The sequence below is a fragment of the Seriola lalandi genome, unplaced genomic scaffold (genome assembly GCF_002814215.2).
Source record: "Seriola lalandi dorsalis isolate HSWRI2012SDOR001 ecotype SW California unplaced genomic scaffold, Sedor1 jcf7180002054427, whole genome shotgun sequence".
Lineage (NCBI taxonomy): Eukaryota > Metazoa > Chordata > Actinopteri > Carangiformes > Carangidae > Seriola > Seriola lalandi.
In genome coordinates, this window is record NW_019524980.1 from 606117 (window position 1) to 617981 (window position 11865).

At 35.9% G+C, this 11865-nt stretch overlaps 1 protein-coding gene across 1 annotated transcript in view; it reads left to right on the top strand.

Annotated features, from left to right (window-relative positions):
• LOC111658215 (proprotein convertase subtilisin/kexin type 5-like) overlaps positions 1-7983 on the top strand; it is a 68730-nt gene extending 60747 nt beyond the window's left edge. The window contains exons 23-29 of the mRNA XM_087175241.1: positions 637-837; positions 2499-2567; positions 6334-6394; positions 6488-6633; positions 6983-7189; positions 7497-7580; positions 7741-7983. Of these exons, the coding sequence (XP_087031367.1) occupies positions 637-837; positions 2499-2567; positions 6334-6394; positions 6488-6633; positions 6983-7189; positions 7497-7580; positions 7741-7970 (998 nt within the window). The 3' untranslated portion in view covers positions 7971-7983. The remainder of the gene's footprint in view (positions 1-636; positions 838-2498; positions 2568-6333; positions 6395-6487; positions 6634-6982; positions 7190-7496; positions 7581-7740) is intronic.
• The last annotated feature ends 3882 nt before the right edge of the window (positions 7984-11865 follow it).

The following is an 11865-nucleotide window of genomic DNA, read 5'->3' on the forward strand; positions in this document are numbered from 1 at the left end:
GGTGGGGGGTGGGGGGGCAGAGCATGAGAGGAACAAAGGAAGAGATGAAGACAAGAAAAGAGGGTTAATCAAACATATGAAAGTGTCCATTTCAAAATACTGATACACACAAGCCCAAACTGTGAAATCACAGTTGCAGACACTAGTACAGAGGTTTGTGTTTCATTTTTATGGAAGTAAAGACAGGCAGGAAGGATTTGAATCTTATAAGCAGCTGAATACCTAATTGTTAAATTTAACCACTATGAAACAACAAATGTTGAAATTCCAATACCACAAAATTTATACCATTTAAATATTTGACTTTGAAAACAATGGATCTCAATTCATGTGGTCTGAATTCCCCTCTTTTTAAACTTCCAGTAGTTAATTTCAGGATGTTCAATATCAATTGTTCCAAAAAATAAATGTCCTTGCAAAATGTCCTTTTACCAAAACATCCATCGAACTTTCTAAAAACTGCTTAGACCTGCAGTAAAAATTTTACAGACAACCCAACAAGGCTGTGTCTGTGTTTTTGTACATATGTATGACTCCCTCTCTGAGGATATCTGTATACTTGTTTTCTGCATCACAGTTTTTGTTCCTCAGAATATTTCCCGCACAGATTTCCTTTTCTTTTCTTGCTCCATCCAGATAAATTTGGTGTAGCCAGGTACTTCTTTCATGGTCAGTGTCGGGATGTCTGTCCAGAGGGGTTCTTCCACTCTGCAAGCAGACGGTGTGAACCCTGTCCTGCAGAGTGCGTCATCTGTAAAGCAGCAGAACAATGCCTCCACTGCAGCTCAGGACATAAGATCAGAAATGGCCAGTGTGTCCCGTTGGAGTGCAGTGCAGGTGAGAGATGGAGGAGTATCCACATAATTCTTTGTTCATTTACTGATGTCACTATGAAATTCCCTCTTTGTTTACTCTAAAGTACAAATGCTGGACAGACTCATGATGGGTGACACCACCGTGACTATTGCTGCTTAGTCAAAACATGAGCATCAATAAGACAGTGTGTTATCTAATTCTAAATGTAGGCAGAATTATTGTTGATTAAAGAAGAGTTTGGGAAGGATTTTGTAATAGCTACCACTGTGGCTCAGCACCACTGTCACACAGCTGGGATGAATTTGGCAAACGTCACCTCAGGGAACACACATGTAGCACATTGACCTCATTTTAAAGAAAGTATTAAAATTCAAATGCTCAGAAAATATGCCAACATGCACGGCTCTGAGCCACAGTTTAAAAGAAATATGCACGGATTGACCAAAGAATTGGAAACTATTCTTTGAACTCGTACACTATGATACTAAAAGCATTTGGGTTTCTGTGTCAGGTGTGAAAAATGTGCAGTTCACTCAGGGAATTTTAAGCTTCTGAAGATAACAGTGATATTTCATAAGTGAATTAAGGTGCTTTTGAAAGTTATAATAACGCTTATGTGTCCATGAGGTCATTTTCTGTGGTGGTTTTGACATGTATGACTTTAGCAATGAAGGAATCTGCATACTATTAGAAGAAGAAAAACATATGGCCACAGAGCTCTATTCAACAAACCAAAAACATCATAACAGAAATTAAAATTTCCGCACTAAAAATACCTATATCTATATCAATATCAATATCGATTGCTTTAGCTACTGTATGAAAAAAGGAGAAAAAAAGAAACAAATGAAAATACCTTACCAAGCAAATAGAGTGAATGACTTGTCTTAACTTAGTTAATCTATCCAGGTCTGCCTTGTGACGATGTGCTCTTGCTTCTGCTTTCTGGTTGTAATCTGGTCCACTAAAAAAACATTTGCTAAATTTGTTTTTTATCATCAGAGAGAATGTGAACAATGAACACATAGTGCTTTATCTCATCGTATGGGATCAAACGTGAATGCCAGCCAAAGGAGGACTGAGAAAAAGCTCAAATGTTTTGAGTGAGATCATTTTTTGAGATAAGATGGAGAGATGTGGAGGTGGCGAGTTACAACTTCACTACACTGAATGTGAGACGGAAGTGAGGAGTATAACGATGAGAGTTTGTATGTGAGGATATAAACTGTATGAGTGGGAGGATGAGATCAAATTCTTATCATATGTTGTAGGCAGGTCTCAACAGGCCCCACAGACGGTTTGAACAGAAAAAACTGATGGTATGGATGTGGTAGGATTTGTCTGTTGGCCTTGTTTGACCACAGTTAAAATTAGATTTAATATATATTTAAATTTGATCTCTTCTATTCTCTTCTCTTCTCCTCTCTTCTCTTCTCCTCTTTTCCTTTTTTGGTATCACAGGCAGAGCAGTAACTGATGCGAAATAAACATAAACATAAACATGAACTAAACCGTATTTTAAACAACTGTGTCATCTGGTATTGAGCAGTAAACATGAACTCAAACACTGGACAACATTTTGAAATTATCTAAATTTCATGGCTTTATTACATCATTTCATTACCATTTTCTTCTGTCTTATGTATTTTTTGATCCATTATTTCATCCATTGCGTTCATCAGGTCAGGTTGCAGATAGAGAGAATGAAGACTGTCTCCACTGTGACGAGGGCTGCAAGCAATGTGAACGCAGTGAGTTGACATCTTTTTTCTCTCTCCTTACTTTCTTTCTCTCTTCCCGCCTCTTTCACCTCCTTCATCGATCACATTGCAGAAATAAAACCAGGCCTACTATAGCTTCAGCAGCAACTATATACTGTAGCTACATGACACACCACAGTACCTTGCAGTTGCAGTGACTGTATGAATGAAACTTGCACTGCTCAACATTTAGACTTTGAGTCTAAGACTTACTGTTTCAGTCCTCAGGAGTGAGATACAGTGAGATTCTGGAGAAACTTGTTACTGAAGCATGACACCTGCCTGTATTTACCAATGATATTGCCATTGATTGGTGTTGCACCTCACTCTTTGCTGCAGGCTCTCTATTACTGCAGATACATCATCATTAATGAATTTAAATGAGCCTCAACGACTGAGATAAGTTATTAATATGTAAGATGTTCCCCAATTAATGAACATTTTGTTTTCTCCAATAATCTTTAATTGTACGAAAATACATTTGGACAAGTATAGACCAGCTATTAATACTTAACTGCACTTAACTGCAGATTTCGTTAATTATCAGACAACTTACCCCACTAGAAGATGCCACATTAGTATTTGGTATCATATGGGGGCAGAAAATCTTCTATCTTTCACTTTTTGCAGGAATGATGTTGATTATCTTTTCCACAAGGAAAAGCATGTTACTGATGTCAAAGACATACATCATTCATCCCACAAAGGGTTGAAAAGTTTTGATTTTCCACTTTTCCATTTTTTTCTCAGCAGAGCTTAAACTTACAGTATAAGTCCTCCCTAAATCGCATTCCCTGTGCTCCTCCACCTCACCCTGTCAGTACAAGTCACATAGAGATCAGAGCACTTCCTTCTCCCAGAGATGATTACCGGCATACCATAGAAAGTGGTTATTGTGCTGAACTCATCTGAGGTGGAGACGGGCTGTTATTATGTCATTATGCATTCTGGGTGGAATATCTTTCTTCACTCTCACCCTCACCACAGCCTCCCTGCCACCCGCCAGCTCTCAGTAATCACAATTCTGCAAGCTAAATAAGTCAGTCAGCAGATTAGAGTTTTGAGATGATTGTCCCTTTGACGCGATGCTACAGGCAAAAGTGAAGATGAAACAGAGCGTGTGGTGTCTGAAACTGGCATCTGATATGTGTGAGTGCATGCTTACACTATGTGTCATCCTGCATTTCTAAGGTTATGAAAGACAATTTTAGACATTCACAGTGAAATGAGGACAATTTGAGGTTGTTTTGGTTGGTCTTCACTTTTTTGCGGGGCTGCTTTGGGTGCACGTCTTAAATCAGAAGGTTAAGTTTAAGACATGTGCTATGATGCAATAAAAGAATAGTTCAGTCTGTGTGTGTTTGTGTGTGTGTATTTGCGTGTTAGTTTATGATGTGCTGTTGTGAGAGATCTGTCACTGTGCTCTCCAGCCTGATTGTGTGTGATAAGATGCGGCAGCACTTACTCAGTCCTATCACCCCCATCAAATTACTTTAAAGCATCTTATTAACTCATTATCAGTTTTATACCCTTTAATCCTTTCTGCATACTAAACTCATTAATCATTAAATAAAGGTTTGAAAATATTTTATAATTGGATTGGTCATGTTTTGATCTGCTCTGCGTAATTTCAAGAATGGCACTGACACATGTCTTATGTAGTCCAATGACAAAAACTCTTTCGGGCTGCCAGAAGTAAAAAAAAAAAAGCCTTTTAGCTAGGATGAAAAAAAAAACCATCATTATCTTTGCCCTCCTTGGCACATGGCTCTGTGGCTTCCTCTGCTCTGTTACTGGGCACTGCTGCTGGCACATCTCCAATCTCTCTTTAAGTTTTTCTGTGAACACCACCAGTCATGGGCGTTGAGCTCTTATTTCTTTCATTCCTTGGTTGCAATATCTCGAGATGGTTTTCATTTCATTTCATTGATGAGAGTTGTTAAACACCTTTTTTTGACCATCTTTCTTCAAGATAAGATTTCTTCACTATTCATGTAAGGCTTCAGGAAAGCAGTAATCCTTCAGCCGCTTTAGTGTGGAGCTGGACTCCTTCCGCTCAGAGGCTGTTAGCACATTAAAGCTCATCTCAGCAACCCAATTCTCATGCACTTCTTGATAAACGCACTGTATCACTTTCCCCCTCTGAAGGAATGGTTTGAGCTGATGGCAAAATTCATCCATCTCTACTTTTGTCTATATATCAGCTTTTTTTTTTTTTTTTTTTTTACTGAGATTAAATGCTAATCACATATGCAATATGTAGCTTGTGAGTGCATGTAGACTGTTAATGTGTGTGTGCTTGCACATTCCACAAGTGCATACTTCAGGATGTGGATGCCAGTTTAAATTCTGTTGAAATCCCCCCCTTCCCTGCTTGCACAGTTAATATTTATGCGGGCGCTATTTTCTCTCTTCACATAGACACAGCCTGAGGGCACGATTTCCGGCTTCTCACTCCCTCTCTCTTGTTCTATACCTCCGTCCCTCCCACCTTTCCTTTCTCCCAGTCTCTCTATATATGAGTAATTGCTTTCACAGGTAGTGGCTTGTCGACTGCATTGAAGTGCAAACCAAGTTGTGGGTGCTGGAAGGAGATGGAGAGAGGAATGGGGTGTGGGGGTCGATGGAGGCTTTTTTGGAGAGGATGAATGTCCCAAGGGAAAGTCTGCAGAAGGGGCTTTTTTAGAAGTTGTTTCCATCTCTTTCTCTCCCCCTTCTATCTCTCCTTTACCCTCTCTCTCTCTCTCTCTCTCTCTCTCTCTCTCTCTCTCTCTGCTTCCTGTCTGACCCCCCCCCTTTGCTCCCTGTGTCCTGTTTTGACATGGTTGGACCAAGGGATGACAGCGTGGCTCCTCCTCAGTTACCAGTTGGATTGACAGCAGGAATTAATTAGTCTGCAAGAAAAACTTTTTCTATTTCCCTGTACAACAACTCTCTCACACACACCTGAATTACTTATTAATATCCTCTGCATATGTTCTTCAGTCTCCAATAACAAAAAAAAAACAACAAAACAAACAAAAAAACAGGTAAACAACAAATATCCGAGTGTTTTACACAACCTGTCACTCACATTATGCTTATTTTTGTGTTGTTCAGCAGAAGTACACTTGCAACACAAGGTTAACAGACAACACAGAAAAATGCACACATGTATGCACGACACCAACACAGTACGACACAACAGCAGCATCTGAATTTTGACTTGTTTAAGATGAGAAAAACTAACAGATATTGTAGATGTGAACTGAAATAGCCTCAGAGACACTTTGACATTGACATTTGTTTGAATGTTTCTAGGTTTGATTTGTTTGCTAACACACTGATCACACTCATCGATGATCAATCTGAGAGTGCGATTCAACTCTACAGTGAACTGAACACATTTATTGTGTGTTGTCAGAGTGCCTCCTGCTGGTGTTAAAAGAAACTGTGTTTGAAGAAATCACTGTGTTGCTTTTGGGAACACGATGGGATATAAAATGGGATTTTCCAACATTGTCACATGTTAATTACATAAATACTTACCACAACAGTTATATTATCTTATATCAGTGCAAAAAGTGTAAAACCTACAACACTATACTTAAATGTGATTTGTCAGAAACTGCGACAAGTAATACTGATGTTGAGCCAGTATGCTCTCTCGCTTTGTCTTGCTTTAGATTGAAAACACAGCCTATTCACTAAGTCCAGTATTCACAACTTGTCTGATCTGGTGTTTAAGGTTTATTTTAATTTCTTCTCTTCATCACAGAGGATTCAGGAGAACGGGACCAGGAAACTGTTTGCCTCAAATGTGAAGACGGTTACTACCAGTAAGTCTCTTCAGTTGAGACTTTCACTGAGTCACACACTCACATCCATTGGTTCTAATATTGACACTATCTGTCTTTCTGTCTGTCTGTCAGGTTAGGCACAGACTGCCATCAGTCCTGTCCAGATCGGACCTACAGCTCAAAAGACAGTATGGTGTGTGCTCCATGTGAAGACAAACAATGTGTGATCTGTGACCAGTCCCAGTGCTACTGGTGTGAAGAGGGATTCTACGTCTTTGGTAAAATTTGATCCATTTACAAATTTGGGCTGTGTCATGATGTGAGTATCAGTTGATAAACTCCTGGGTTCAGAATAACTGACTAAGTATCTTTCACATTGGGTAGACAGGGTTAGCCTGTAATTCCAATATCACTACTGTTTTCAGGATCCATTCCACTTGATGACTCTGATTTTCATATAAAATACTGTAATTTAAATATCTCAGACAGTATTTTTAAAAATGTTTTAAAGACCTGTTTACAGTCCCCATCTGTTGGTCCCTTGTGATCATAAGCATCCAAGTACAATGTCAGAAATGACAAATAATTTCATTAAGAAAATAATTCATTTTATGGTTTGGTGTCCAGATGGAGAGTGCGTTGATCACTGTAAGGAAGGTTTCTTTGTGGATGAAGAGAGCCAGGAATGTGAGCCGTGTCACAGAGCCTGTCGTACCTGCGGAGGGCCACAATATGATGACTGTGACTCTTGTGAGGATGGATTCACACTGGATAAGGGGAAGTGTTTGGACGGAAGAAAAATGGGCACCTGCTCTGAGAAACACTTCAGAAACAGTATGGCAAATGTCAATTTTACCTCAATACTACATGTTGTCAACATAACTGACCAAATTAAACTGGAAGAACTGCTGACAACTGCTGATAGTGAAGCATGTTGAAGTGAAATATATTTTTCTTCTAGGTAGGGTTACACATCCTTTAGTAAGTTCTATCATCCTAAGTTTTTCATCACATCTCACTTGCTTTCAGTTAGTTTGACAATTTATGAGCCCCCCCCCCCCCCCCCTTCATATCTTCCTCTCTTTCATGTCATCCATGCCTTACTATTTTGTGCTGGTTTCTGTTATTCTTTTGTCATCAGGTAATGGCGACTGTGAGCTGTGCCATTTATCTTGTAAGACTTGCTCTGCTGCAGGGAAGAATGACTGCATGAGCTGCTACTCAGGTTAGCATATTCTGTCTCTATGCATCAATAGACTGAACATCTGAAACTACAAAATGTTTAGTGGGCTTGTCTGTTTTAGGCAGTGTGAGAAAGAATGATGAAATTTAAAGAAGTTGTTGACTACTGACAACCTTTGCATCCTTTATCTTTTTGTCTTCAGGTCAATTCTTGACTGCTCAACAGAGGTGCATGTCTCATTGTCCATCTGGTACGTTTGCCAACAAGGTGTCCAGCCAGTGTGAGGAATGCTCAAAGGGGTGTTTCATGTGCCAGGACACCCAGCAATGCCACCAGTGTCGCAGTGGGCTTTACCTGCAAAATGGAGTGTGTGTGGTGGAGTGTCAGAGGTGCTGGTCATGTTTTCTCGCACATGAACATGCAACATCATAATACACAAAAGAAAGGGCATAGGTTTGGTCTCAACATTGGTAGGGACGCAAGAACCCCCCACCCCACCCCCCACCCCAAAACAAAGAGTTTTACTTTTTAATGCCGTCAACCAAATGGTTTATTAATATATAAGATCTGAATTTACATTCAGAAATGCCAATACGCAAATGTAATATATGTTACATGTGTTGAATTTTTGTGTATAAAATATATGTACATTTGAAGCAAAATCATATATGTATTTAAAATAGCCTATATGTAAAAATTACATATGAAAACTGTTAGAAATTGGAACAATATCATATTTAAACATATATGTCTACCTAATAGAAATATGTATTTTAGAATGTTAGTTTATATTATAGACATATGTTATATATCAATCCCAAAACCTGTCAATATACAGTATGTTCATATTATTATATAAGATGGACATGTATGTTTAAGAAACAAAAGAAGGTCATAGTGCGAGATGTAGTTGGAGTACCCAGAAAGAACCGACACAGGGGGAACATGCAAACTCCACACAGAAAGGCCCTATGCACGGGGTTTGAAACCAGAACTTTCTCATTGTGAGGTAACACTTCTAACTACAGTAACGGTCCCATAAAGAAGAATCATAGGATAAAGCATAAAACATCATTGTATAGTAAGGCATAAAAAAGTCAAAGTATAATAAGCACTGCGGGAGGAAGCCGGAGTACTAAACCACAGCAAAACCACACAGCGACAAGGAGAACATGCAAACTCCACACAAAATGGCCCCAGGCCTATGGTAGGAACCTAGAACCTTCTCACTGGGAGGCAACAATTTCAACCACTGTATTACAGTGCCACCCCATGATTAAGTCATATTATAGTCAGGCATAAAAAAGTAATTGTATGGTAAGGCATAAAAATGTCATCCTATAATAAGGCATGAAGAAGCCAAAGCATGGTAAGGAACAAGAAATGTCATAGGATAGTAAGGCGTGAAAACGTCATCGTATCATAAGGCATGATGACATCGTACGGTAAGGAATAAAACATGTCATAACATAGTAAGGCATAAAAATTTCATGAAAAATGGCACAGTGTAGTGAGACATAAAACGTCATAAACACTACATAGTATCTTAAGAAATAAAAAGTCATGAAAATAACATACTATTATGAGGCATAAAAAGTCACAAAAACGACATAGGCATTTAAGGCATAAAAAGTCATGAAAATGTCATAGTATACTAAGGCATAAAAACATCCTAGTATAGTAAGACATAAAAAGTAATGAAAACAACATATTATAGTTAGGCATAAAAAGTGATGAAAACAAAATTGAATAGTAAGGCATAAAAAGTAATAAAAACATCAAAGTATAATAAGGCATAAAAAGTCAATAAAGGTCATAGTATAGCATGGCATAAAAAGACATGACAACACCATAAAAAGGCATAAAAACTCATAAAAAGTACACAGTATAGCAAGGCAAAAAAAGTCATGAAAACATCATAGTATAATAGGGCATAAAAATTCAATGAATATCATGGTATAGTAAGGCATAAAAAGTCAAAAACGTCATAGTATGGTAAGGAATAAAAAGTAATAAAAACGATATATTATAGTTATGCATAAAAAGTCATGAAAACAACATTGTATAGTAAGGCATAAAATGTAATACAAACATCAAAGTATAATAAGGCATAAAAATTAAATGAATATCATAGTATAGTAGGGCATAAAAACTCATAAAAAGTACACAGTATACCAAGGCAAAAAAAGTAATAAAAACATCATAATATACTAAGGCATAAAAATATCCTAGTATAGTAAGACAAAAAGTAATAAAAACTACATATAATAATAAGGCATAAAAAGTCTTAAAAAATATCATCGTATGATAAGGCATGAAGAAGTCATAGTATGGTAAGGCATAAAAAACGTCATATTATTGTAAGGCATAAAAAAGTCATAAAAACGCCATAGTTTAGTAAGTCATAAAACGTCATACTATAGTCAGGAATAAAAGTCATAAAAATTATATATTATAGTAAGGCACAGAAAGGCATAGGAAGTCATAGTATATTAAGGCATAAAAAGTCATAAAAACGTCAGAGTATAGTAAGGCATGAAAAGTTATAAAAATTATATATCATAATAAGGCACAGAAAGGCATAAAAAGTCATAGTATATAGTAAGGCATAAAAATATGTCATAGTATAGTAAGACATAAAAACTAATGAAAAAAATGGCATAGTATACTAAGGCATAAAAACGCCCTGGTATAGTAAGACATAAAAAGTCACCGTAACGTCATAGTATATTAAGGCTTAAAAAACGTCATAAAACGACATAGTATATAGTAAGGCATAAAAAGTCATAAAACAAATGTCATAGTATAGTAAGGTATAAAAGGTCATGAAAAATGTCATAGTATAGTAAGGCAAAAAATGTCATAAATAATTTCACAGTATAGGAAGGCATAAAATATCATAGAAAATATCATAGTATAGTAAGGCATAAAAGTTATAAAATAAGGTCATAGTATAGCGAGGCATAAAAAATGTCATAGTATATTAAGGTATAAAAAGTCATAAAAAAACATCAGTATAGTAAGGCATAAAAAGTAATAAAAATGATATATTATAGTAAGGCATAAAAAACGTCATAGTATAGAAAGGCATAAAAAGTCATGAAAAATGTCATAGTATATAAAGGCCTAAAAAGTAAAACAAAAAAAGGTCATAATCATATAGGTAATAAAAATTATATATTATACAAATAGAGAGAAAGGCATAAAAAGTCATAAAAAATCATAGTATAGTAAGGCATAAAAAGTAATAAAACTGATATAATAAGGCACAGAAAGGCATAAAAAGTCATAGTATAGTAAGGCATTAAAAATATCATAGTATATTAAGGCATAAAAAGTCATAAAAAAATGTCTTAGCATAATAAGGCATAAAAGTCATAAAAAAACATCATAGTACAGTAAGGCATGACAATTCATAAAAAAATGTCATAGTATAGTAAGGCATAAAAGTCCTAAAAATATCATAGTAAAGTAAGGCATAAAAAGTCATAAAAAATGGGATACTATAGTAAGGCATAAAAAGTCATAAAAACCATCATAGTATAGTAAGGCATGAAAAGAAATAAAAATGATATATTATACTAAGGCAGAGAAAGGCATAAAAAGTCATAAAAAAACATCATAGTATAGTAAAGCATAAAAAGTCATAAAAAATGTCATAGTATAGTAAGGCATAACAAGTCATAAAAAATGCCATAGTATAGTAAGGCATAAAAAGTCATAAAAAAATGTCTCAGCATAATAAGGCATAAAAGTCATAAAAAAATGTCATAGTATAGTAAGGCATAAAAAATGTCACTGTAAGGCACGAAAAATGTCAGAGTATAGTAAAGCATAAAAATTCATTAAATTCATAAAAAAAAAGTAAGGCATTAAAAACATCATAGTATAGTAAGGCATAAAAGTCCTAAAAAATGTCATAGTAAAGTAAGGCATAAGAAGTCATAAAAAAATGGGATACTATAGTAAGGCATAAAAAGTCATAAAAAAAATGTTATAGTATAGTAAGGCATAAAAAGTCATAAAAAACGTCATAGTATACTAAGGCATAAAAAGTAATAAAACTGATATATTATACTAAGGCAGAGAAAGGCATAAAAAGCCATAAAAAAGTAAGGCACACAAAGGCATAAATATTTCATAGTATAGTAAGGCATAAAAAGTCATAAAAATATGTCATAATATAATAAGGCATAAAAAGTAATAAAACTGATATATTATACTAAGGCAGATAAAGGCATAAAAAGTCATAGTATAGTAATGCATAAAAATGTGATAGTAAAGTAAGGCATAAAAAGTCATAAAAAAATGATAATATAGTAAAAAT